The sequence below is a fragment of the Eptesicus fuscus genome, chromosome 8, assembly GCF_027574615.1.
Source record: "Eptesicus fuscus isolate TK198812 chromosome 8, DD_ASM_mEF_20220401, whole genome shotgun sequence".
NCBI lineage: Eukaryota > Metazoa > Chordata > Mammalia > Chiroptera > Vespertilionidae > Eptesicus > Eptesicus fuscus.
The window spans coordinates 79,419,654-79,447,472 of NC_072480.1; the positions used below are offsets into that span (position 1 = coordinate 79,419,654).

A 27,819-nucleotide genomic window follows, 5' to 3' on the forward strand; every position below is an offset into this window, starting at 1 on the left:
CAAGGATAATATCATAAGAATCTCTAATTTTTTGTGGTTAAGTGGCAGGATAGTAAGAAGCTAGAAAAAATCTTGGCAAGAGAAATGGAGAAACTGAGACAAGAAAATTAAACAAGGCCAAGCAGCTTGGGCAGCTAACAGCCAGTTTGTGAATCATAAGAGGTTATCCTCCCCAACCAAGGACATTCTAGAGCAAATGGTTTATACAGAGAATGCATAGTTTAAATCTCCCTGGCCTGGGAAAATAGAGAACAAAGACCCAATTAATGTCATTTGTGCCAGTTAAACCCAAAGACAAATGAAGTGTTGGGACAAATAACAAAAACCCCAAAAGCATTTGGATGGTTTCACTTGAAGGGGGAATGTTAGGTAGGTAGATAGCTGCTAGAGAAGGGGAAGGGGAAGAGGGGGGGAGAAAGAGGGAAGTTTTTCTTACCCACTGAACAAAGAAGTCAGCAGTCTTGGGACTTGCCAAGATTAAGTCACCAGATGTTTTCATAAATTTTGATAAAAGCCACAACACTGTAAAAGGGGGACCTTGAAACCTATAGAGGGGAAAACTATAAAGCCCTTGAATACCCACCAGTTGGGGCATTCAGATTAGCTGAGTTGCCTGATTGTGCTTTATGCCAAGTATATTCTTAATAAATTAGCTTGCTTTGCCTCAACACTGCTTCTGTCATTTGTCAGAATTCTTTCTCATGAGAGAGACAAGAGATGAGGAGGGGAGAGCCCCCTATGACTATAGGGGAAAGAATTCTGACAAATGACAGAAGCAGTGTTGAGGCAAAGCAAGCTAATTTATTAAGAATATACTTGGCATAAAGCATAAGCAGGCAACTTGCCACATTCATGTACATTATCTCATTTAGCCTCATGACACTCCTTTGCAGAAGATAATTATTGATGTCTTTGTTTTACACATGGATAAATTGAGACTAAGTGAAATTATAAATATTGTACATGAATATAGAACTAGTAACAATTGGTGTTGGAGTTTAAAGCCAAGTTTTCTAACTTTACATCATCAGCCCTTTATCTCTTTACTAGAGGCCCGGTGCATGAATTTGTGCATGGGTGGGGTCCGGCCTGTGGGGGGTAGGGGCCACGGGTGGTTGGATAGCCCCGCCCCCAATCTGGGCCCGGATCAGGCTGGTTGGCTGCCACAGTGTGTGTCATAGCCACTGGTCATTCTGGTCATCCCACCATTCTGGTCGCTGGACTTTTATATATATAGATTAGAAGAAGAGTAGAAGATAGCAATAGAGATCGAGATGCTTTAAATACTTAATTGTTTTTGTTCTCTGAAAATGCAGGATGAGAATGGACTTGCCCAGGATAGAACAGGAAATGAGGACTGTGAGTATCTGGGAGTTAGGCTTCTTCCCAATGTGGCAATAGATTTCCTCTGTAGTTTTCTTTATGTGTTTATTTGGGGAAGGTTATGTATGCATTGATTCTGTGTCAGGCCTCATCCAAGAACTGAATACACAGACAAAGACACAGGCCCAGGCTTTTTTGAAGGGGAGATGGTCAGTAAACAAAGGAAGGCAATATGATGTGGCTGGAGAAACAATAGAGGGAAGCACTTAGGATGGGCGCCTAATTAGGACAGGGTAGGAAGAAGAGGGGATCAGGAAAGATTTCCTGCAGGAGATAAAATGATAGCATATGCTCTGAAACAAACAGGCCTCCAGTTCTATAAGTGCATTGAACAGGGGGGCTGCACTCTCTTGCATCTGTCCAGGAGACTGATGTTCTTTGATCTGTTTGCATTTGCCTCAGCTGTGACTAGAACCCCAAGGTAGGAGAAGTGAAGTCCCCCAGACAAAGGGGCTCAGGTGTGAGGTTATAGGTGTTGGCAATGCTGCGGGGATATAATGTGTCAGGGCCTTTATCAAGTTTCTCATATGTAAAGTGAGGACTTTGGACTCTCCTATGATCCCTGGGGTTCCTTCTGCCTCTAACATTTCATTCTTTTGCAATTTTATAAAAAAAAATGCTTTGCAAAGCAAATGAATAGTGTAAACAAGATTATAAAGAGAATGTTTGCCTTCTTAAGGAAATAAATTGTTTTCAAGCATATCAGGAACACTAATTTGCATATAAACAATGCAAATCCTATATGGAGGAGAGAAGGCTGTTTTCTTACTCTACATTTATTATGAAGTGATAAAGCTGCATTCATTTTAAATATTCTATACTTTTGAATATTTGGTTTCTTGAATGTTCACAATATTTGATTGTTCTTTGAATTAGCCTGAATTTTCTTATATTATTTTTTCATTCAATGGTTATGGCAGACAGGATTTGTTTTCCTCAGAAGGATTTGAGTAAATTCATCTTGTGTTACCCGTATGTTAGAGATGTTGGCTGAAATCCATCCCACTCCCAGTTACCTTGGATTGGCATAGGACTCCCAGCAAAGTTTTTAATAGTCTGTTGGAATTCAAAGCCCCGCCTATGCTTGTAACTCCCAATGTCTTATGGTCTTCCTGCATCTTTCTCTCCTATAACTTTGAATGCTTTCCTCCCTCTTATCAATCAGACTACATAGACTTCCACTAATAATTAACATTTTGCAAGTATTTTATTTATTTAGACAACTATCAAAGATTTGGACATCATACAGCAATAGCACCATGCACACAATAAAGCCTTTTTTCTGGTTCTACTCTCTCCATGCCTCACCCCCTGCTTCCACATCCTCTTTCTCTTCTCCTCTTTCTCCTCTCCTTACCCCCAACCCCCCTGCCCACCCACTCTTATCAGAAGCAAAAAACATTCATCCCTTTCTTAAGCACAACAGTTTACTTGGTATCACTTCCTGTAGCTTGAGTATATTCTTGAAGCTTTGTTCTCTACTTCTAAGTGACTATTCAAAAATACTACAAATACATTTTAAATGTTGGGCGAGAGTAAGTTCAGGAAAGGATATCACTAAGGTGGATGTGTAAAGCTGGGCAAGTAAAGCGTTGGGGGATGAGTTTCCAGGCAGAAGGAAGAGCCTTTGCAAACCAAAAAAGCACATGGGAGCAGGGCAAAACCTCAAGTAATTCTGTGATGAAGCTTAGAGTGCTTAAGGGGGTGGGGGTGTGTGACTTATAAAAAGATGGAATTGGAGAAGCAGCTGTCACATCACAAATGACTTTGGTATATTATATTTTTCTGCCGTAGGTGATGGGAACCCAGAGAAGCATTACAACACCAATGAGTAAAGCAGCAGAGCTGGTTGCAAAGTTGCCAGATAGACTAATGCCCTGGAGTAGGGCAGGGACAGGGGGAGCAGAGGAAATGACATATTTCAGAGTGAAATAGGAAGCCAATAAAGTTGTAGGTGATTTGTATGGGATGGGAAGAAAAATCAAGCCTAGGAAAACACTGAATTTCTGCCTTAAATTCTTATTTGCCAAGTTAGGGAATGCAGGAAAGAAAGAGTAAAATTTCTTTGATCAATTTTATTTAATTTAGTTTCTTTTGTACTATTTTAATAAATTGAGCAGAGGTGACAAGTACTTGGATGTCATTCATGGTACATCTCAGGCAGTAGGTTGAACAAGTTAAAAGTCATGACTGTTCAGCAACTTATTTGTGGAAAATGTCTGGGACATAACCCCTCTTTATCTAACAAGTTCTGGCCATATCATTGCCTATAAGCCATGGTCCAAAATTTCATTTTTCATGTCACTATAAACTTGCTCCCTGGCTATCAGAAATGAGACTTGATAATGGCTGAGGATGTTTTGATTTGCTTTTTAATTGGTGTATCACAGTTTAAATTTAGCATGGGACAAATGAATCAGTAGATGTTTCTCTAGTCACCACCTTCAAACATGCTTGGTCAGATGCTTTCCCTACCCCTCTCCCATACCTTTGTAATATTTCAAAAAGACTGAATACATTTCAGGCCATTTTTATTTTATTTATTTAATTCTAATGTACATACCCAGTGTTTCAGTAATTAATATAACCATTGGGTTTACTCAGATTTCTTAAAAAAATTTTTTTAAGTACAGTTGACATTCAGTATTATTTTATAGTAGAGGCCTGGTGCACGAATTCGTGCATGGGTGGGGTCTCTTGGCCTGGCCAGCAATCAGGGCTGATCGGGGCCATCTCACCCAGTCCCAATAGGGGCCAATGGGGGCCAGCCAGCCAGGGAGGGACTGTAGGAGGGCTCCAGGGCAGGTCCGGCCCTCTCACCCAGTCTCGATTGGTGGGACCCCAGGAGTAAGCTAACCTATCGTCTGAAGTGTCTGCCCCTGGTGGTCAGTGTGCATCATAGCGACTGGTCAAGCAGTCGACCAAACAGTTGACCAATCTGTTAGACACTTAGCATATTACGCTTTTATTATGTAGGATTAGTTTCATGAGTATAGCATAGTGGTCAGACATTTATATAATTTATGAAATGATCACCCAATAAGTCTAGTACCCACATTATACCATACATAGTTATTACTATATTATTGACTATATTCCCTATACTGTACTTTACATTTCTCAAACTATTTTTAATACAAATTTGTACTTCTTAATCCCTTTACTTTTTAAAAAATGTCTGGTAATTTTTAATGGTGAGAAAAATTTAGTTGTAGTATTTAACACTCCTTTTTAGGTATTAAGAAGTTCTTACCAGTCTACACAAGACTACTATCTGATACCAGTTTATAGCATCTCCTCTCCCTGAACCTTCTAAGTCAGAATGGGGAAAGAAGTAACTAGTAAAAAGAGAAGCTTTTTCATTTAACTGGTCCTGCAATTGTGATTCTCATTTGGGTTGGGGTCCTGGAATGCAATACATGTCCTGCAAGGCCTTCACATCCCTCTGTATGACAGGAGCCTTAATGGGCTAGAGCTCACAGAAATTAGACATGGAAACTTCTCACAGTTCACTGACATGGAAACTTCTTTTGGAAGGTGGAGGTACCCATCTAAATCGTTCTAGGGTTTTCTCACTGCATTCCAAGACCCCGAGAAAAGTCCTTCATAATTTTGTTACTTTTTTTTTTTTTTAAGTGAAACAGAGGATATGTTTTCCAGATATATGTTGAAAATAAGGGGGAGTTAGAGACTGGGTGGAACTGGGCAAAGGAGGGGGAAATGGGGACATCTGTAATAGTGTCAACAATAAAAATGAAGCTAAAAAAAGAAAAAGAAAATAAAGTGAGCTCTATGAGTGTAATTGGTATGTGTACAATTAAATGGAAATTATCTCTTCAACTCAAATCAAATTTAAAACTCTCTGAAAACAAAGACTATTTTCACCACAGATGGAAACTATATAATAAATTCTTTTTTCCCTATGCCTTTCTTCAATTTTCTATTTAAAGAAATTTCTGAAAATACATGAATTACGCAGCTTATCTTTCAGATGAAAAAAAATTTCTTCTTGGATTGGGTGCTCCATTTTATAAATAGCGATAAAATTTTCCATGTTCTTTTGTGTCAAATAGGATGCAAACTATAATATGAAGGAGCCTTTCCAGCAATATCAGAAATGGATGAGTAATTATGAAAGCTACTTGGAATTGAAAGCATTTTAATTTGTCATTACTTCAATGTGTTCAGAAAGGACCTGAATAGTTTTATTGACCATAAAAAGGAAGGGTGTGATATTCTTTCTCATTATGAAATTAAGTTCTTAATAGAACACTTTTACTGGAAGTTAAATAAACAACTCTCTCTGGTTTCCTCTAAAGATGTCATTATGACTGAAGACTTCTCAGCCATGGATGTTGGTCTTCTTATTATTACATTGGATACTGCACTTCAAACTCATTTTAATTTGAAAAAATATTTATCTTTGCAGGTTATAAAAATGAGATCATACTTGTTTGTCTAGTGAGAACTTCCCAACTTTATGTCACATGAATTCATGTGGCAACGACTGTAGAATTTTCATAGGTCATGGTAGCAGGAACTGAATATGAGATTCTAAAATAGGAAGTTTTGTTGTATAACGATGTAAAAGTAGCTGTGATTACTATGGTCATTCTGAGGCAAAATTTTAAAGCTATTTAAAAAATAATGTCTCTGTTTTCTTTTGGTCTACATTATACCAATAATATCCAAATTCTTATTTGTCTCTTAAGAATATTTTATTAAGACCTACACTATTCAGCATGTGTGTTTTTTTATGTTTTGGAAAATAACATTTCAAAATATGCTGTGTGCTTCCAGGTTAGTGATAGAATTTTTCTTTGTCACTTGTGAATTTTCACTTATCAGCTTTCCACTAAGATATTTAGATCTTAGTGATGAGGGAAGGCAGGTCTATACAGGGATTCTGACTGGCTCCAGCACATTTGTACTCCCCCTCCCCCCGGAATATTGCTTTTTGGGTTAATAGTCAACTATTACAACACACTGTTTGGCAGTCTTGATGCAGCCAGAGGACACCTTCAATATCCCGAGGGAAACCCTGCACAAATGTCAACAAGCTCTTTGCCTTCTGATTCTGATCTTTCCCGGAGTTCACGCTTATCCCTTAACAGCCCTATGACCTTGTGCCATTAACATAGTCAGTTTAAGCCTCACTGTTTTCACCTTTAAAATGGGGAGAAATAATATCCATATAAAAGGTGGTGTGGGGATTAAATTAACATGTAAAATAAATGGGAAATTCTTGAGATATAGTAGGTATGCAATCAATGAGTATCTGTTTACCATAAAGCAAAACAAAACTAACGAACCTTTAAAAATTAGTTCTCTATTTGATTTAAATCAATACTTCTTGACAATAAAACCAGAAACAATTTTTCTATTTACCTAACAGAGAAAATTTTTGATGAATAGAAAATGAAGTTTATAATAATTTGAAACCTAAATGCTACCAAGTTGTTCTCCCCTCCCAACAAGAGGTTTCTATAAATAGCGATACCTGAAATTTACAGATGGGTATATGCAATATGTCATAAATAAAAATTAAATTATTATTTTCATTTTAACAACTTTCAGAATGAATTTAGTGTCTGGATTGACATTACAAAGATATATATTTTCTTCTACATACATGGAGATGACATTAGTAATTGAGTTATTATATACACAGATTATTTAGAACTTAAAAGACTTATATAAATTCAACTTTATTTTAATTTGATGGATAAAATGATGTGGGGGTGGGGGATAGGAAGGGAGGGAGGGAGGGAGAGAGGAAGAAAGAGAGAGAAGGAGAGAGAGGAGAGAGAGAGAGAGAGAGAGAGAGAGAGAGAGAGAGAGATAAGTAATTAAGAAAAAAGGTAAGACTATGTTCTCTTCTGTTTTATAGCCTGAAGAATAAGTAGTGAAAACATCAATCAAGATGAGAAAAAAATATCAGGATTTCTCTGCCATGGAGAATTGCTTATCAACCACCAGAGGAGAAATCTTTCTTGAATAATGAACATTTCTTACGAGGATTCACAGATTAACATGTGACTAATCTTAGTTTTGGAAAGTAAATGAGCTTTATTTATTTCTTCTTCTTCTTTTTAATTTTGTGGTAAGTTGTGATGTTTGGATGGATTTTTAAATTCTTTTCAGATAATATATTTAGCACATGTTCTAAATTACAATCCTATACCAAACAGTAAGAGCATCATTTAAACTTAAAGACAATGGAAAAATTTAAATAACCAGTTTATTCTAGATTTCTTTAACATATAAAATTATTCTATTAAATCCTGGATGATTGTATGTAAAGCACCTCTATCAAGAAAGAAGCACTATTTTTTCATCATGTGGAACATGACTGTGGCAACATGCCCTAAACGGGAAGGAATCACTGGTCCTTCTCATCTCACCTTACAAAATGTGAGCCAGCCTTGCCATCTGAACAGCGAGAATGAAGAAGGTAAATAAAAGAAAAATCATCATCTCTGTTTTCTGATCATTCAAAAAAAAGTTTCTCAAGGTTAAGCCAAATCCTCTTTGCAAGCTGCCAAAATAATAGCTTAGGAAAAGAATTAGTTTGCCTGCATGATGATCCTCTTAGGCAAAAATGTCTTCACAGCAGTTGACCTTGATGAAATGTTTTCCCAAAGGCATCCAAAAGAAGAATTATAAATCCCAGAACAGGAGAGAAGTAAATGAATATTTCTTATGAAGCTGGCCTGACTTATGGGCTTCGATGTGGGGTACTGTGATTTGGAAATAAGTGGGTGAATTCTGAAGAATGACAGCCTTGGGTATGATGAGGTCCCCTATTCCTCTGTTTCTCACTGAAGTGCTCTCATTGAGCCAAGTTTCAATCACTTTGGGAAAAACACCAGTGGCCAGTATGACAGACTGGAACCGTGTTGCTCTGATGGGGAACAGAGTGTCTCTGAGTGTAAATCACAAGGCTCTTTCTCTAGGTTCCATCTTCTCCATCAGACTGGATTTGGTGACCTGCAGGCTGGCTGCAAAGCTGGGCATTTAGCTTCTACTCATGAAGCTTCTCAATGCTCTGGCCGGGGCTGCCCTTTGTATGTTGTGACCACAGGCAATTGATCTGCCTGTGTCAGGGTTTTCTGTCGCCTATTGTTTTTCCACAGAGAGCCAAGGCGGTTACAACTCAGTGAGCAATAAATGAAATGACTTAGAAACTGCACAGTGTCGTTATTAAGGTATTTGAGATCTGGCACCATTTCCTGGAGGAGGGCCCACTCAGGAGGGACCAAGATGGCCAGTGTCCATGACTACAGAAAGAGCAGCCACCCCAGCCACAGCTGTCCTGTTGGAAGGAAGGAAGGTTTGATGGGGAACAAACTATTTTGCTGATTTGGAAAGCACACAACCGAGCTGCAAACCTCCTATGGTGACTTTTGTTCAGATGTGTAAAATGAGGCTTTATTTGTCAATTCTGCTGTAACATAAGCAACTGTCCAAGTAAAAAAAAAGAAAAAAAGTCTTTGTTTCTCTTTGTGTTTAGTGAGTGAGCTCATGCCCTCAGGGGTTTTTGTTTTTGTTTTTAATAACCCAATATAGTGCAGACGTGTCTATGAACATAGATCTCGTTTGCTTTACAGAGAGTCTCTGCCAACCTTGATAGATCAGCTTCCAGATATAATAATCTGATTATTTCAGAATCCCTCATCTAAGTGCCATTGCTCCTTGGCAACCTGTCAAGTGAAAGTGAATACCCTGCCAGAGACGAGACTTTGTTTGTTTTCAAATCTCTTTCCTTATTTTTGCTGTACAGAGAAGGGAAGTTACCATTCCAGCGAACCGTGGAGGGGACATGTTCAGCTTTCAAGAGGAAGAGCCTGTGAATATTATTTATATTTTGGGCCATCTTAAATGGAAACACCCCTGCTTGGGAAGCTAGCTGTTTGTTGTCATTATTGTTCTTTTATCTTGTTGTGGTGGTGATATTTGTTTCATTAGGTCGAGTCTTGCATTCCACTTTCACTATGAACGAATGGGAGTGAGAGGTAAATGTTTTCAAAGAGCCAAATTAAATCTGGAGCAGAGAGAGAGCCTTGCAGACCTGACCCTGTGGAGCTGCTCTGGCAGAGCCGCCCGATTACAGCAGAGATTCCAGGAGAGACGAAGACAGGTTCAAGGATTTCCTGTAAATCCTCAATGCGGGAGAACTAGAGGTGAACCCAAGTGTTCAATATTTAAAGTTCCAGAGTACATATAAGAACGTCAACTAAACTGACCCACTACTGCCCATTCGAAGTGTTGCTCCAGTGAGGGAGAAATGATTCAAAATGAACCTAACACACAAGCCTAATGGCATCCTTATAGTAGAGTAAAATTTTTGTGTTTAAAGAAACCTTGCTAAGTGGTTGAAATAGTCTATGTCTTCTTATAGAGATAATATACTCCTACAGTCCTGGTCATGCAATTCACTTAATTTTCTAACGAGTTTTCCTTCAAGCACAGAGGTGAGCTTCAGGTTAGCACTGGTGCCAGTGGCCACACAGGCCATGATTGTGAAACCCAAATTAATGAGTTTTCCTTATATGTAGTCTTCACAGCCAAGTGCACTAATAAATGTGATCATAAAGCAGTCTGCTAAGTGGAGAGGACTGCAGTGATCCCTCCTGCTGATAAAAGTGGCAATAAAACCCTCATCTGCAATTGCTTGACTACAAAGACCAATAAGATTTGTTTTTCATCTGCCTCTTACATGACATATAAACATAAATTGGAACTGCAAGAGTCTTTATACCTTTCTATTAAAGTGACTTTATTAGACCAATCAGACTAAGAGAAGAAAAATATGAAATAGATGAAAAAATGCAAATACTCCCATAGGGAAATTTGAGCCCTGGGGCTGGGGGAGGGCACACCTCCTCCAAAGCTGATCTTTTAAGTGAGGTATTTTTGGCAGGTCACTGTGAGCACAGCATATTAGAACATTTCTAAACTGTCAGGAAATAAAATAACCACCCTCTCTACATTCTATCCACGCTAAATATGCATTGCTTGTTTGACCAGCTTGTACAAAAAAATTTGATTGTTGTTCTTTTGTGACCAGAATTGTTGTTCTTTTGTGGGAACAGATCTCTTTTTCTGCTTCTTACCTAATTTATTCATGCTAAAGTCATGCTAAACTACCTCATAGGTATGTGGTGTGGATGAGCTAAGTAATAAATGTCAAGTTTAAAAATATAAGTCTCTATATAAATGCTGTCTTTGTTTTCTGGTTGAAGATGTGCATGTCAAATTAACTCTCTGGATATTTCATTGTAATACCCATGTTGATCAATTGGCTTTAAGTTTAATATGCAAATATCTTAATGTCAAATGAAATCCTGAACATCCCAGCATGGATTGAGAGCATCAAACCCAAGTGTAGCTTCTAAGGAAAGATAAAGTACCTGGAATATAAAGGAGATATCCTCAAAGGTGTGTGTGTTGTGAGAGTGTAAATTTGCATTGTAACAGTTAAAATGCCAACAATTGACTGTGATTTTGTGATTTATATTTGAAATCAATTAGAGTGGGTTTAAGGTTATGTCTATGACCATGTAACTTAACCCTACCAGACCTGAGGCCCTGAACCTAACTAACTGTCCCCTATACCTGGGCTCCTGAGCATTAAAGAGAAAAAATCAACATGATATAGAAAAATGTTAGTTACATGCAAACAAGTGGTTAGAATAAGATTGAACTTGGAGACATTGTAGAAAATAGGAAGTAGGCAAAGTACAGAAAATTAGGTAAAGCAGTATAGCGGCAGATTCGGAAATTACCGAAAAATTGGTACAGCAGTCTGGTAGCCTTAATTCCTTCACATGTTGAGTAAAAGATAGAGGGAAGTGTCATATCTATTTCATATATATATATATATATATATATATATATATATACACACACATGTTGAGTAAAAGATAAAGGAAAGTGTCATATATATATATATATATATATATATATATATATATGATCTGAATACCTTCAAGAGAGGTTTTACAGATGACCATCTGCCTTGATTTTGCCTTGATTTGTGTCTTCCTATAATGATGTTGAACACTGTTGTGTGTGTGTGTGTGTGTGTAAGATATAGCCTAAAGAGAAAGGAATTAATGTCTAATAGTTATTAGTAATGACATATGAAGGCTCTATAACAACTAGCTAAAAAATAATTTTACTGCTGGCTCTACTTCTCTGTCATTTTCCCCCATATGATTCATTATTCCTTAGTCACTGTTCTGAACTGCGTTTTTATTTGCTAATTTCAAATACCTCAACTTAATTAGCAATTTATTCTGACCTTTAAAATTCACATTCCATAATCTTCAAATTATATGACTGAAGGGAAAAAGATTTAATTTTACCTGCCCCTTCACCTTCAGCTATCATTAACAGGTTACAGTCAAACTATTGTTATGTGTCAAACTTTCACCTCAGCTGTGGTTGTTTGAAGTCTAGGCTCAAGTTCCCTCATTCCATAGGTGGTCTGTAGGATCAGCAAAGGCTGACTTAATTTCAGAAAGTTTGAGTAATGTACAATGTTTTACATTTGGCTGCTAAATATATGCCAACAAAGTGAAATTGTTATACACAATATTGAATCCCCTCTTTTATTCTTGCTATTTTGAGAATTCTCAGCACATTTTCTACTTGAATTGTTACTCTTCAAATGATTAAAAGTTCTGAGTGTAAGACCACAAATGATGAGCAAGAAGTTTCCTTATGGTGGCCAACTTGGTGACCATATGTGCTACTTTGAAATCAATATCTTACTGTATATGCTCATATTTCTTGAAATTGTCTTCAGATGGTGGAGTATTAATCTGTGTACATAACAGCATTAGTGCTAATGATTTTGGTACTAAGAATCCAAAGAGTTGCCATGTTGGATCAACCCCATGTCCCATCAGTTCGCTACTCTGGCAGTAAATAGTCTCCAAGAAGCTCAGAATGGGAGGATGCGATTAGCCTCCCTAAATATTAGTGCCAAGAAAATTATTAATGTTGCATATGTGTAAGACAGGTAATAGGGGTGTTTTTCTATCTTGTCAAAAATATGATCTCTTTGGTTGAGCTTGATAATAATGGGATAAAGGGAGGTCACCTTGCAAGGAAGAGAATCCAGAGCAGCTCTTTTTCTATCCAGAACTGTCTGAGCATCAGGGAGACACCTGCAGAGAAGAGACAACCCTTGCCCTCTACATGTCCACACTGGGTTTAGAAGCGTTAGTAACTAGCTTAGGATTCCCCTCCTTTCTTCTCCTTAATTAATTCTTCTTGTCCCTTGTTAGATTTACTTTGTGGCTTCCATGATGATTTGGCTACGAAGACCATATGTTCAGAACTTTAAAGTCGTTTGTCCCCTTTCTCCACCACTCTTTCTGCTTAACTGGAGCATGCTGCTATTAAAAAAGTGATTAGTAGCAGAAAATACAGTCCATGTATGGTAATATTTTCCATGTTGGATACAGCTTTTCTAAAAAGCCAACCTACTTTTGACTAGATATGTTTTTGAAAGCCTTTGTCTTCATTTTCTTCTTTTTACCACTTAATTTAAGGCCCATTGCAAGCTCATCTCCTACCTCTTTTATATGAGCTACCAATTCTCAGTGTCCTTTAGGTATAGAGAGTTTAATTGTGATGAAAGTTAATCAAGTACCCTTTGCAAGCTGCCCATGTGGGTATGTAATAAAGTGAGTCTTCCACCTGGGTGATTGCACCAGCTATTGACTTCTTTGATAGTGTTGAGGTATAAATAAATTAAATACTTGAGGTTTTTTCAATCACTCACTGGTTCAGAAACTGCCCATATTTTCAGATTAATAGTGGGCTTCTCTCTGGGTGGACTTGAACTCAGTCCTTATATATTTTTGTATAAGAACATGTATCATGGTTCCTAAAGGGCCTTATATCTATAGATGTTGAAAGCAAGACAGACTACAGTTCCTACTTTTATTATCTGACTTATTGCTGGGATTTGCAGAGAACAAATCATTTTCCTTTGCAAATATCTTTGTCATTCAAAGTTTTTCTGAGAATAGAGGTAGGTACCCCTGAAAGGGAAAAAACAAAACCAAAATCAATTTATCACTTTGTGCAAACTCTGGTAATCCAGCTGTTAACAAATATTGTAAAGGGGTTGTATGTGTTATGTTTATCATGTATGCATAAATTAATTTAGTAATTATGGATGGAATACAAAATTCCAGACAAAGGATATGCTATAGGGTAAATGATACAGGATATTTTTTTAAAATGCTGGATCTGGAATATGGTTCTGTCATTTATTTGCTCTATGATCTTGGGCAAGTTATGTATGTTTATTGAGCTTTTGTTTTTCAATGTTTAAATTGGACTGATGATACCTTTCTTATAGAGTTGTAAAAATTAAACAAATGAAATGTATGCATTTCTTATTCTCCCCTCTTTTCTATGATCCAACTAGCTAATAATCTTTCAATATTAAAAAGAACCATTCAATGTGAGAACTGGAGGGATCTTTAAGACTACCTTGCCCATCTCTCTCATTTTGATCATTCTCACTTTTAAAACTACGTGAGGACAAAGAACTTTACCTGGGAGAGAGTTGCTGCTAGTATAGCTTCCCAGCAAAGCAGAGCCCAGAATGTTCCAGCTGCTGACATTGTGAATTCCCAAGCAGCCCCTCTATCAGGTCTCAGTCTCATTTCCTCTGCACTCCCCGACCTCCACGCTAGGCTCAGCAGCTCTGCCAGTTCCTGCTCCCTGAGATATCTTTGCCCTGATAGCTCAATCAGCCTGTGGGGCTTTTGCTTAGTACAGTGTTCGGCAAACTGCGGCTCGCAAACCACATGCGGCTCTTTGACCCCTTGAGTTTTTAGCAAAGGCCAGCTTAGGAGTACCATAATTAAGTTAATAACAATGTACTTACCTATATAGTTTACGTTTAAAAAATTTGGCTCTCAAAAGAAAATTCAATCATTGTACTGTTGATATTTGGTTCTGTTGACTAATGAGTTTGCGATCACTGGCTTAGTACAAGGACCCACACTTAGAGCTAGTGAGGAGAGCTCGAGATCTATTTTGCTCTAACATGGCAGGATATGACCTGGGGCTCCTCAACATATTTCCCACATGAAGAACAGAATTCAGCATATGTTTTTATCTGGTATTTGTACATAGCATTCATGCGTGCATGCGTATAAATATGGATCTATTGCAGTATGACCTATTCATTCCTACACTTTGTTCTATTTTTTCATAAGATGCAGGATGAATAGCACAGCTGTGGGTTATTCCCCTTTGTTCCTTTGTTCCAGGATAGTAGCCATTTAACTGTAAAAATGAAGCTGGATTTATGACTGCCAGTCTGTTTGAGTGGTAATAAATGTCACACAGACATTGCTGACTCATAAACATTGTGAGCTTGAGCCAAACTCACTACATAAATCAGCATGTGAGCCCCCCACTCCAGCAAGTCAGCTGACTGCAAATAAATGTGAAGACCAAAGCACCCAAAGCTCGAAATATATCTGCCCCTTGGCACCCTGAAGAGTTCTTTGTTAGCTGTTTAGAATCCCCTATATGTTTTCTCAGAAGTCTGCCCTATGATTCATGTTCTCCACATCATGGGTGCTAGAGGTGCAGGCGATGTGTTGGTGCACAGCCAGAAGCCTCATCTCTGGGGGTGGGTGAGTGAATTCCTGTGGAGTTGGAGCTGGCTTACTCCTGCCCTCTCCTGTTAGGGACATGATAGGTTGAGGAGTCCCATCTGACCCATTTTCCGAGCCAATGAGAGCCCTGCCTAGTTCAGACTAGTTATTCAAACAATATTAGGCTGCAATCTCTCTGTACATCCCTCAATGTGTGTCTAGTTACTGACTGCTCTGCCCAGAACCTGGCTCCTTGGGCCCCATTCCTGGAGCTTGGTGCCTAGATAGAAATCATGTTTATTGCACCTCAGTCTTGATATCACATACTATGGACTCCTCCCTTAAAGAGATGTGTGCTGCACTCCTGGTTAGCTTCCTGTGTCAGCCAGTCTTAGCTCACAACCCTCTTCCTATGCATCTTCTCATCTTTGGTGGATGGGACCTTGATGGTATTGACAAGTTGGGGATAAAAGGAGACCTGTGCTCATATTGCCTGCACACATTAAAAAAAAACAAAAAACAGTTTTGGTTTAGTTATCTTAAGAAGTTAAAAAAATGATCATGAATTTAATTGGAAACTCTATGAATTAGAAAGCATCAAGTTGCAGTAGCAAGAAGGGAGCTGAAGTTTAGGAAGATGAAATTTTAGCCGTGTTCTGCCAGGAGAGATATTTGGGCTTTTATCAAGCAAGCTACCTCCCACTGTCTGGGCCAGGTTTCTTGGGTAAAACAAAGGGGTGGGTATGGACTGGATTGTTCCAGTTACTGTATAAAATAAGAAGTCATTGGGATATTAAAGAAAGGGACTATGCATTTTTACTCTTGTATAATACCTTCTACTTAAAGATTATTAAGAGAATTAAAATGACTCAGAAAAATTAATATGACCTGATCACATGAAGGTAACACTGATGTCACCTGCGTCATTAAATGGAGTTTGCAAGTACTTTGTCCAGAATATTGCATGATCATAAACTCCTAAAGATGGCATTGTACTTAGTGCCCTTACCACTTGTCTCCATTTACCTCTCATAGGATCTGGCTCTGACTCATTATTCTTAATTTTCTAGAACATGCAATTGTCCAGTATGTCTCTGGTTTCAGCTTACAGTGGGAAAGCCACATCATTTTATAACCAAATATGACAAATAATTTTAACAAAACAACGGGAGAAAGAGCATTGAATCCAAGATCAAATCAACGTGCAGCTCAAGGGCAGCGGGAAGAAAAGTCTCATTCCAGCCGCAGCGACAGTCACCTATTCTGCTGCGTACGTGCCATCGGAAATGCAGATCTGGAGCGCCATCCATCATTTCCAATAGTCATCCCATTACTGCCTGCCGCAGCCCCAACAGAGTTCTGATAAGGCTCCCCCTCCACGGCTGGAGTCAGAAACAGCTCACGCCAGCGAGCCCTTGAGAAGGAAGGGATCAGCATTCTTTAGTGTGGTTTTAGGTACACTAGGAAATGCCCGTATGAGACACAGAAGAGGCAGGGATGGTCACTTGTCCTATCAGAAGCTGCAGTGAGAGCACCTGGGCTTTTCCTACCCTTGGGCTTTCGGGTCTGGCCCCCTCCAGTCAACCCCGTTCAAATCAGACTGACTTGTGAGAGATGCTGTCTGCTGTGGTGGAGAATGCCCACTCGTGCTGGGGGGACAAAGGGCACCATGAGATAAGGCTCTGGAACACAGCACACAGGAGATGAGAATTGCTCTGGCAATAACACCAGCACCATGTCGTCGTCGCATGAATGCTCTCAGCGGGGAAAAAAAAAAAAAAAAAAAAACCTCTCTTGTGTAATAATGGTTGTTAGGATGGAGAATGTAAATAACAGGAAGAGTTTAAATCGAATATTTGACAACACTGAAATCCTCTGAGCGTGCATTGAATTTTCATTTATTAAAAAAGGAGCTTTATTTAAATGGAAGGCCTGTGAAGGCTTCAAACAAACAAATCCCTTGTAACACTTAGCAGGGGAAATATTTTCTCTGTTCTTCACAGGAGAAATAATAGGTGCCGTCTCCTATGAGGGGAAGAAAAGTTCCTTGGAAGAGGATGTTTAGGTGATTACTTAAGCCAATTTGCTTCTAAAACTGACCAGATTGGCAAACTGCCCATTATCACATTGGCATATCAGATGATAACAATGTTGCCTAGGAATATTACGGCACTGAATTAGTTTCTACTTCCTGGGCAGGAGCCGGGAGGGGAGGACCGGCAGTTGCAAAAATGCTGTAGCTACACAAAGGTTCTATTGTTGGGGGAGGTAAGGAGGGGGGCGAGAAAGTAGAATTCAGGCAAAATCAGCTTCAGGAAAGAGAAAAGTATATAAGATTTCAGAAATTTCTGTAGCCATTTTATACTAGTCTAAAGAGGACAAGTGAGAACGGCACTTGACCAGTGTCACCTAAACTGGGGACTGGCCAACAGATTGCACAGCACCTATGGGCCATGCTCTGAGGTACCACCTGCCTGGGAGGTTTATAAAAAGGCTCAGAGTTCTATTTTCAGTTCTGCTACTAACTCTGAGCCTCTGGGAAAGGCCTCTCTAGCCTCCCTGTTCCTGCCCAAACCATGTAGGATTGGAATGGGATGCTCCAGAAGGTCCCTGCTCTGGTCACTTCATTCCAGCCAGGCTGCTCACTATTCCCTGGATATGTCAAACAAACAAACAAAAAACAAAAAACACCAAATGGAGGAGCCCCATTTTCTCTGCAAAACAAACTGAGAGGGATAGCTCACTCTGGTGGAGCCCAACTTCCTGTTCCAAGTGTACACATTTTTAGAAATGCACAAGCCCTTTGAAGAAAGGGGATGCTGAGATAACCTCTGGTCCCTGTTGCTGGTCTGCCTTGGTGTGATGAGAGTCGACACTTCTCAGGTGCCCTCCCAAGTGAGGCACTTAGGGACCTCAGCATCACATCTCAGCAGCAATGAGGAAGCAGCGGAGTCTGGGCAGAGATGAAAGAGATTGATGGGATGACAAGGGCTCGCTACAGTAAGAATTGCTTGAAGGGCTATTGTGCAATTTCCAGAAGCCCTTGCAAAGTCATGTGTCCTTAGGAAACAGGTTTCTATTCAGTGGTAAGGCATGGTCTGAATATGGATATGTGAAAAAGATCACACAGCAGGTCAAAGTTTCCAGGGGGAGGCTGGAAAGTGAGACTAGGATCCAGTCACCAGGTAAAAAAAACATTTCAAGATCTGGTCCAGATAATGGGTGAGCTCTCTGGGGTGGGCCTGACTCCTCGGCTGGTGCTTGAGGGAGGACACCAAAAAGGAGGCCTACTTCGGGTGACTCTGGAGCAGGCAGCAGGGGATTAGGTGACTTGCCAGGCCCAGACTGAGCAGGAGCTGAGCAAGGCTGAGAGCCGAGACTGGATACAAAGGAGATGCTGCAGGGCAGGGAGGCAGAAAACAGCATGAAGCACAGAACCTGATGGGAGGCACCAAGAAGCAGCTCCAAGGAGACAAAGTGCCACTCAAAGAGTGGCACCAGCTTCCCAAAACATCCACAAAATTCTTCCAGAGGATTGGATGCTGCTGCAATTTTACTTCTGATTTCTCTGTGTGTTTCTGAGGAGTTTTGCCCCTGAGATTTAGAGGACCAAGTCCACAAAAGCTTGTGACAGGGGAGATGGCAGATGTCTGCTCAGGTCCATATTGGCAGGGTGGTGAGCTTCACCAAGATGCTCCGAAGCCAAGATACTAGGATGAGGCAGGAACTGCAGGATCTGCCTCAGTGGGCACAAAGCTGCTGAGAAACAATGTCCTAGCAAGGACTGCCCTGGGACAGGTGGGTTATGGCCACCTACAGGAGCTGACTTAGAATCTTTTGTCAACTCTCAAGTTAACATACAAAAGACAGGTCTATTTTGTGGGTAACATTCTGTGCTATGGTAGGTCTTATTTCAATGTATTTCAGAGGCTGAAAATACAGTTTAGAAACAGTCTATAGGTTAGGGAGAAAGGTGTGTTTGACTGTAACTAAATTAAAGTTCTAATTAGAAAGGCATTTGCTAATTACATAACTGGTATGTGAATTTATGCACCTAAAGAAACGTAACTGCTTGTTGTGCTGAGGGGCCAACAGAGCTGTGCTAGAGTAATGTGAAGCTCTCAAATACACAAATGAAGGCTTTCTACTTGATCGAAGACCAATGTGTTCTGCTGTTTGCAAAAAAATAACTTGTCATGTTAGTTTTCTCTGGTGCTTCGGGAAATATTCCAAGCCAGTTCAAGCCATCAATAAGAGTCAGCAATACCCTAAGTATCGTAAGGCTTTAATCATTTTTGGAATGTCTGGAACAATGAGTGAGTTCTTCACACATTTGCAGAAAGCTACCCATCATCCATGTCCTCTTTCTGTGAGGAAAGTCTGTTAAATATAGTAACTTGGGCAAAAGAAAATTAGATAGACCTCATTAATCCTCCTCTAACAGTAGCTAATGTGATTTCTATGAGAGGCTGAAGGCACAGAAGTGGTTACCTCTCTCTATTTGTTGCTGGGCAGGAAGTGATTGTCGTCTTGGAAACATGATGGCCATCAGACATGAAACACAGAGGGTAGGTGGTGAGAAGTAATTAACAAAACCATAGCTAACACATGCCCACTGAATTTGGCCAGAGTCTCTTAAAAATGAATGAGAGAAAGGGAAGCTTTTTGGCAGGTTCCAGCATCCTTCTCCACAACATGGTCCTTGTGACAACCCTACTCCCATCCAGCTGCAGAGGTCTTAGAGTACCACTACACAGCTGAGTACTAGGAGGCAAAGAAAGGAGACATTGCCAAGTCGGAACCTGAGAGTGCTTTATGCACCCCAAAGAGAAACCCAGAAGAATGCACATGGCTCCAAAATGTTTGTAATCACTAACCAACAATAAGAGGGTTTAACCTACAATAAATGTACCAGGTATATTTCCAACAAAAAGGAGAAAGAAACCACCCTCCACAGATTCTGCATCAGCTATAGCCTTCTCCCCCTTGCTTATGTGCACGTTATATCTGGCATATTGTCCTAGGATACAGCAGTTCTGTGCACACTGTATATATAGTGATGACCCTAAAAGTGTGGCAGGTGAACTACTCAGCTCACAGTGGCTTTAAACCAAAGGGCTACCATGGGCTTGCAGGAGCATCTGTTCTGTAGCCCTTCACCATATTTATAAAGAATTCTCCATCAACTCCTCCATCTCCTGAGCTGACCAAACAGAGGTGAATGCAGATGTTTCCTTTATATTCTCTGACTTATATGTAATTTTTTAATTTAAATAAATATAAATTTTATAATGGTTACCTTTAAGTTTTTCTAAGAATATAACCAAAGCCATGTTTTCTTAATTTTTGATCTAAAAATTTAAGCAGTATTTAATCCCCCTAATATGAATTTTAGAAATCAGCATGCTTTAGAACAAAATTGCGTCACCCTCTTAACCCTCTCCAAGAAAAATCCTACTGTGAACATTGTTCAATTGTATTCTGAGATCTGATGTAGAGAAAGACAAGTTAGTCTGATTTTTTTAATTGACAGTATTTTAAACACACAGTTGTTATTCTTTATGTAACAAAAGTTGAGAGGTGGGCAGTCCAAAGCTGGGACAGTTGTTCATGGATGTTAAGATCCAAATTCTGACTGCCATTCTCTAACTTTCCTATTTAGGTTTCTGGCCTGATTTTTGATTTAGGGATGTATAGATCAATAAGGCACATTTCTTGCTCTCCAGCTGCTCAACTAGGTACAAAGGATAAACGAGGCCACTGATTCTTTGACACTGCCCCTCTTCCTGAATCTGAGCTGGCTTTGATTACTGGAATATGCCAGTCACAATACAAGGCTCGTTTGGGGTCCAGTTCTCACAGACTGGCAGTTCCCAGTTCCTTTCTCCCACAGAGCCCTGGGCCACCCCATGAGAGTCGGGCTGCTCTTCTGGGAAGGACTCTGCAAATGTGAGCACTCTGGACTTTGCAAACTGAGGGATATAATTCCATGCAAATAAAGCTTTCTACCATATCCCATCCTCCTGTGGGGGCCACTGAAAATTCTTATTCCAATAGTACTCGAACATCCCCACTCCCACTGGCAAAAGAGAAGGACAATCCATGCAATTTTCTGATAAAAACAAAACAAAACAAAACATAGGGATACAAAGATGCCCAGAAGAGTCCAACCTTCCCATCATCCCCCTGTAGTTCAGACATGGGAGTGAAACTGTCTGGACTTGCCAGCCCAGCCCAGCTGCCAGTGGAATACTACCAAGTGCCTCCATGGATACCACACGGAACAAAGGATTTGCTCAGCAAGCTCTGTCTGAATTTCTGACCCATTATATTGTGAGATAAAATAAAATGATCATTTTAAGCCACATAGCATTGGAATAATTGGCTTCACAGAAACGGGTTATCAAGAGAGATGTCTATATATACAGACAATTATAAAATAACATGAAAATGCAGTGCTATGTACCTAGTAGAATAAATAGTAAATTAAACAGCAACAATAATAGGTACATCTTTCTAACCAACTAACAAAAAACTTAAAAATCTAAATTTATGTATACTCTTTTTCAATTTCACTTATTTATGGAATTTCTAGTCAGGACTCTTTCAGTGGCAGAAACATCTATAATAATAAAAGTGTAATACACTAATTAGACCAGACATCCTTCGGGCCACCTTCTGGACAAAGTCGGAGCTGAGAGGGAAGCCAGTGCCGGCAGCCGGGGGAAAAAAGGCCTACTCTTGCACAAATTTTGTGCATCAGGCTTCTAGTAATTCAAATAAACATAATAAAAAAGATAACTTCTTGAGCATTAGGACTGAGAAGAAGAAATTCCCATATAGAAGCCAGGTCTGGGCTCAGAGGGGTGGCACTCAAGGCCTACCCAGCTTTCTTCATCTGTATCCCTCTCTGCTTGTTACACACTTCAGACAGGATGTCTTCATGGGGACAGCAGGGCAGGAAGGCAAGCTAGCTGTTGACAGCCCCAGCAGAGCTTCTCCATATATAAAATTTATCTTTATTGTTGAAAGTATTACAGATGTCTCCCCCCAACACACACACACACACACACACACACACACACACACACACACACACTTTATATTTTTATAAACTGTTCAGGTGAGGACTGGCTAGGCCTAGCTATACTGGCTCCTGTTTTCTGAGGTTCAGGAGGTGGGATCTGTGCAAATCATGGAGACAGCTTAAAAAGTGCTTAGGGATTGTCACTAATGTAAAGGAGTTGCAGTACCAGAACTAACAAATTCGGAATTTTCATGGGGAAAAAATTGAATATGAACAAAATTCTATGTCTTGCAATGCATCTTACTTTGAAAATGCAGGTTATCAAAGTATATTAATATTATTATTAAGCTCCTACTAAGTGTGGACTCTAAGTGAGATTAAAACAAAGGGTTAGACTTTAAGAGTTTTTTATCTAGTTTTATCATGAGACATAAAAGTTTAACAGTCATAAAAGATGTAACTATGAAAAATTATAGCCAATTTTAAACCAATTTCTGAATAATGTTAAAAATGTAGTTTTATGAAGGGTTCAAAATGTAATTACCTTGAATAATCTCTGGAAAAATGCTGGAGAGGCACTATCATTCATATTTGAACATGGGAAAACTGATATTATTGATCAAATACTCAGTAATGAGAAAAAACATGGATACCTTTTCAAACATATTACTATTTCAATTACCTTAGTAAATTTAATTTTAAAACACTTATTATTTTAAGAATGATTCTGTTCCATATACCCAGTAAAAGATTGGAGATGAGCAAAAGCTCTGTGATCAGAATATGCACCTACACAGTTAACTATCAAGTTTGATATGCAGGTACTTTACAGGAATATTAACCTTTGTTATTCCTTCATAGGCCATCCACTTTTCTTTGGGTTTGATGGAAGAGAGATAGGTTTGTCTGAAAACTCTTGGAGGTATTGAACAACCCTTGAAGTGCAAACTTTTTATTAGGATATTAGTGGTCCGGTGCACAAAATTTGTGCATGGGGGGAGAGGGGGTCCCTCAGCCCGGCCTGCACCCTCTCCAATCTGGGACATCCCTCTCACAATCTGGGACCGCTGGCTCCTAACCGCTCACCTGCCTGCCTGCCTGATCACCCCTAACCACTCTGCCTGCTGGCTTGATTGCCCCCAACTGCCCCTCCCGCTGGCCTGCATGCCCCCAACTGCCCCCCCCTTTCTGGCCTGCTCACCCCCAACTGCCCCCCATGCCAGCCTGATCATGCCCAACTGCCCTCCCCTCTTTGCCTGATCACCCGTAACTGTCTCTGCCTCGACCCCGCCACCATGGCTTTGTCCAGAAGGACATCTGGAAGGTCTCCCGGAAGATCTCCTGGTCTAATTAGCATATTACCCTTTTATTAGTATAGATAACAATTTGGTCCTTGGTTTCTTTTCACTGGTCATTTACTGGCTTTAAATTACCTCTGTTATTCTGTGTCTTGGGTGTGTCATCATATTCATGAATGTTTTTCTCTGATGATATACCTGATTATTGTTTCTGTTCCGTTGATTAATCTTAAGTTTAGTTGTTTGCATCTCTGCATTTTTTACATTTTATTTGCACTTGAGTGGAGTTTTGAAGACTCATCCTCTAGATTGTTCTTTTGATTTTTTTTCCCCAATATTGATTCTGTCTTCTGGGACTTCTGATGCAGATTGCAGTTCTATGATTGCATTTCAATTGTCTATACTTTTTTCTTATTTTCTCTAATAACTTTTTTTAAATCTCTTCCTGGTTTCCAACTACCTATTTTTCCATCTTAATTTGTTGTCTCAACAACTAATCTTTCAACTTCCCTTTATAGATTGTTTCTATTCTTGAGTATTATTGAGAATCTAAGCAACAAGAAGCAACAGATTTCAAAATATATTTTTGTTTCCTGAACTAGATGATGAAAAATATGTGTTCACCCTTTTATGTCTCAAGATATGTTCTTGGGTGCAATGTGTGTGTTTTTTTCTTTTTATTGCTACTCAACCTTAAATGGGGAAAGAGCAATTAGGGACTATTGTTTGCCCTCAAAAAGAATAAAATTTCTTACCTCCCTGGCTTTTACCTATTTGAATTTGCATGTTATATCTCAAGCAGAAGGATGTATTGAAGTTTAGAAGCCTTTGCCAAAATTTTGGTGCCTAGCATGTGTTTGTCTAATGTGTACCCTCTGAACATGCACTGTTCAATACAGTGACCAATAGCCCCATGCAGCTATAGATTAAATAAAATTAAATAAACTTAAAAATGTGTTCCTTAGTTGGACTAGCTACAATTCAAGTGTTTAATAGCCACTACAGATATAACACATTTTCATCATTGCAGAGAGTTCTATTTGACAGTGTTGTTTATAGTGAAATTCATATGTACATACTCTACAGTTATCTGCCCATGGAAAGTTACATTTATTTCTATAAAATTAAAATATTCTATAATTTTTTGCAAGACACAGAAATGAAAAACTGCAGTTTCAAAGGTGTATCTCTTCCATTGTCCTTCTTATCTCCACCAATTTTTAGTACATTCTTAGTGTTTCAAGGTGCAAGGCATTCTCATTTATTTATTTTTCATGTTGGCCATTACTAGGAATTTAATTTCTGGGAAGGATGCGCTCAGAAACAGGGAGTAATTCCCAGGAAGAGAGACTAGTTGAGGAATGCGGGTAAGGCTAGGGGAAGATGAAAGAGTGGAAAGGCCCTGGATACCACAGGGACACTAGCTTCACATTAGAAGGGTGGCCTTTGCCCTCCTGGTTGCCAAGGCTCCCTGTCTCTTAGGAAGAGACACACATTAAGGGTAATGAGTCTACATGGCCAAGTGACTGTACCTTAAAGCTTCTTCTGTATTTTGCTCAATATAAGAGCATTCACCAATTTTACTATCTCCAGAGAGACTGTAAATTGACTTTTTAAAGATTGTTGCAGTAGAAAGGAAGGAAGGGGTAAAACAAGTGTTGGAATCAAGAAATTGCCTCTCAGCATTTGTCATTTATAGTTTATCAAACACAGCAACCATTCAACAAATATGTGTTGAAAGTTGAAATAAATATACAACCACCCCCTCTAGTAAAATATAACAATGCCTGAAGCATGCTTTATAAAACAATCTACCCAGTTCCTAGGCATGTATCTGACACCTAGTAGATGCTTAATTGTTTGTTGAATGTATATGTACATGAATATTACATTTTTTAAAAACAACAACAAGATATTGTCTTCATCTGTGTCCAATTAGGCTTGGTTCTCCAAGGTCAGCTCCCTACCTGGGCCTTAATGCCTTTGCTTTTCTTGTCATTTACTACTTGGCTTCTCCATTCTTTGTTTCCAGTTCTCTGGGTTCCCAACAAGATCCAGTCCTATCTGGCATGATACCCAATTGAAAGCTCAGAAAATACACAGCACTAACCATACTCTTTGAGTGAGGAGAAGTAGAATTTTAGAATAATCTCCTCTTTCATGAATCTTTTCACTTGCTTTCAAATAAACATCTTCTTTCTACTGCATTTATTCCAGAGAATTCTCTGAAATCTTAATCCAACAGATAGGGAGAAACCCAATTTAAAATAGACTAAAATTTCCATAAAGGCAGCAACAGTGTCTAAGTCATTGCTCTTTGCCTAGGACCTATGTAGACTTTTTCAACATACAGAAAATACATACCTTGATGCTTTTCTACCTAAGTGACCAAATCAAACTTAAGGATTTCAGGATCAACAGAATTTATTTTGCTGACAGAGCCTTGAAATAAATTTAATACAACCTTCTCATTTTGTAGATAAAGATACTGAGGAGCAGAGAGGAAACAAGATTTTTTTTTTTTATCATAAGAATGTCGTCCTCAGAATAGAATTAACCTGGATTCCATCACTTATTAGGGAAGTGACCTTGGGCAGTGGAGTCAATGATTCAATCTCAATTTTCTTATCTTTAAAAGGAGATTCCTCATACTTTTTTTTACAGGGTTCTTATGGTATAATGAATGACCTAGTGGTCATTCAACAAAGAATAACAATTATAATTGCAGGTTTTATTTTTCAAGGACACAGAGGAGAGGTATTATCAATGTGTATCTTCCTCTTCCCAGTCCCGTGCTCATCCAATTCTACTTGATATCATCTAAACCATGTGTTATGGGAGTCCTAATCTAGAAGTTTGTGGATGATTTGAGGATTGGTGAGGAGGTCAGAACTGGAGATGAAGTGGAGTTAGTCAATTGGTCTACCCAAATTCATTGGCCTGCTAAGACTCTCTTGTGAAGGTTGGGCTGTTTCCTGATTCTGAGATGGAAGGCCTAATCTTTCTATAAGCATTAGGGCAACCTTCTTTTCTGTTTCATTTCAGTAGTAAAATCTGATGTCACCACCTCTTGTCAATTGGAAGGAGCATGTAGAACAGAGGTTGATATTGGTGACATGAAAGAAGACACACAGACTTGGACATGAAGGATCTGCTAAGGAGACCCCAGACTCAGAGAGGTGGAGACAAATCCTCCCATTATAGCTTTTCTCTTACTTTCATCCCCTACATCAGAGGCCAGGAAACTTTTTTCTATAAAGGGCCAGATAGTAAATATAATGCAAGGCTCATTCGGTCTCTTGGCAACTCATAGTTCTGCTGTTACAGCACAAAAACAGCCACATTCAATACATAAGTGAGTGTGGCTGTGCTCAATAAAACTTTATTTATGAAGACTGAAATGTGAATTCCATATCATTTTCACATATCATGATACATTATGATATTTTTCAACCTTTAAAAATGTAAAAACTTTGTAAGTTGTACAAAACATTGGTGAGCCAGGTTTGTGCTGTGGGCCATAATTTCCTGACCTCCTCCCTTAAATCATTGACCAGAGTAGGACTTTTGAGATAATTCAAACACTATAGGAGCCTCAGGCAAACTATGCGAAGGTTCCATATCCATGAGTTTAAAGAACCATGAGTCAAAAATATTAGAAAACAATGCTATGTTGTTGCTGACGTTTAATGTGTGAATGGGTCTATGATGGTTGTGTCTTTGCTGAACATGTACAGATTTTTTATTGGTAATTATTCCCTAAACAATACAGTACAATAACTATTTACATAGTATGTACCTTTTTTTGGTATTATAAGTAAATGAGAGACGATTTAAAGTACATAGAAGCATGTGCATAGGTTATATGCAAAACCTATGCCATTTTGTATATGAGACTTGAGAATTTGTGGATTTTGGTAGTCATGGGAGTCTTGGAAACAGTATTTGTTTATAGCCCTGCTGCCTTCTGCCCTGTGTTTCTTTTCCATCCTCCTCTCTTCTCAGGCTTTCCTCCTTTATTCTGGGTTTTGGGAGGATTCACACAGGCTCTTAGGCTACTGGGATCCTTCATAGTGATGCACCCACAAATCTGCCTTCCCTGCCCTCGGCGTATCCTGATTTCCCTAGTGCAACGGGTAGGGAATGGGGTGGTGGTAACTAAGAATTAGTAGGAAATCCATCCATTTTGAATAATGCACACTGACAGATTTAAGACTTCTTCTTTACTTGGGAAATATCTTCTCCTTTAAAGTGCAAATTGTTTTTGAATTTGTATACTGAGTTGAAAGTATGAAGGGTGATGTCACATTCCCCTTGCCTACTCTTGGCCCTTCTGCAGTCTCTGACATTTCCTCATAAAACAGATAAAAAGAAAAGGGGTCCTTCACTGACATCCTGTTTCAGAAAAGTGACTGACCTTGTTGCTGGCGTCTTCAGTTCCTGCTCCAATGTTCTTTCTGAAAGGCCCAGAGGT

At 39.2% G+C, this 27,819-nt stretch overlaps 1 protein-coding gene across 1 annotated transcript in view; it reads left to right on the forward strand.

Annotated features, from left to right (window-relative positions):
- Positions 1–7,362, forward strand: part of ZMAT4 (zinc finger matrin-type 4) — a 248,788-nt gene extending 241,426 nt beyond the window's left edge. Inside the window, exon 6 of the mRNA XM_008143861.3 lies at positions 7,274–7,362. Within this exon, the coding sequence (XP_008142083.1) occupies positions 7,274–7,289 (16 nt within the window). The 3' untranslated portion in view covers positions 7,290–7,362. The remainder of the gene's footprint in view (positions 1–7,273) is intronic.
- Positions 7,363–27,819: the final 20,457 nt, after the last annotated feature.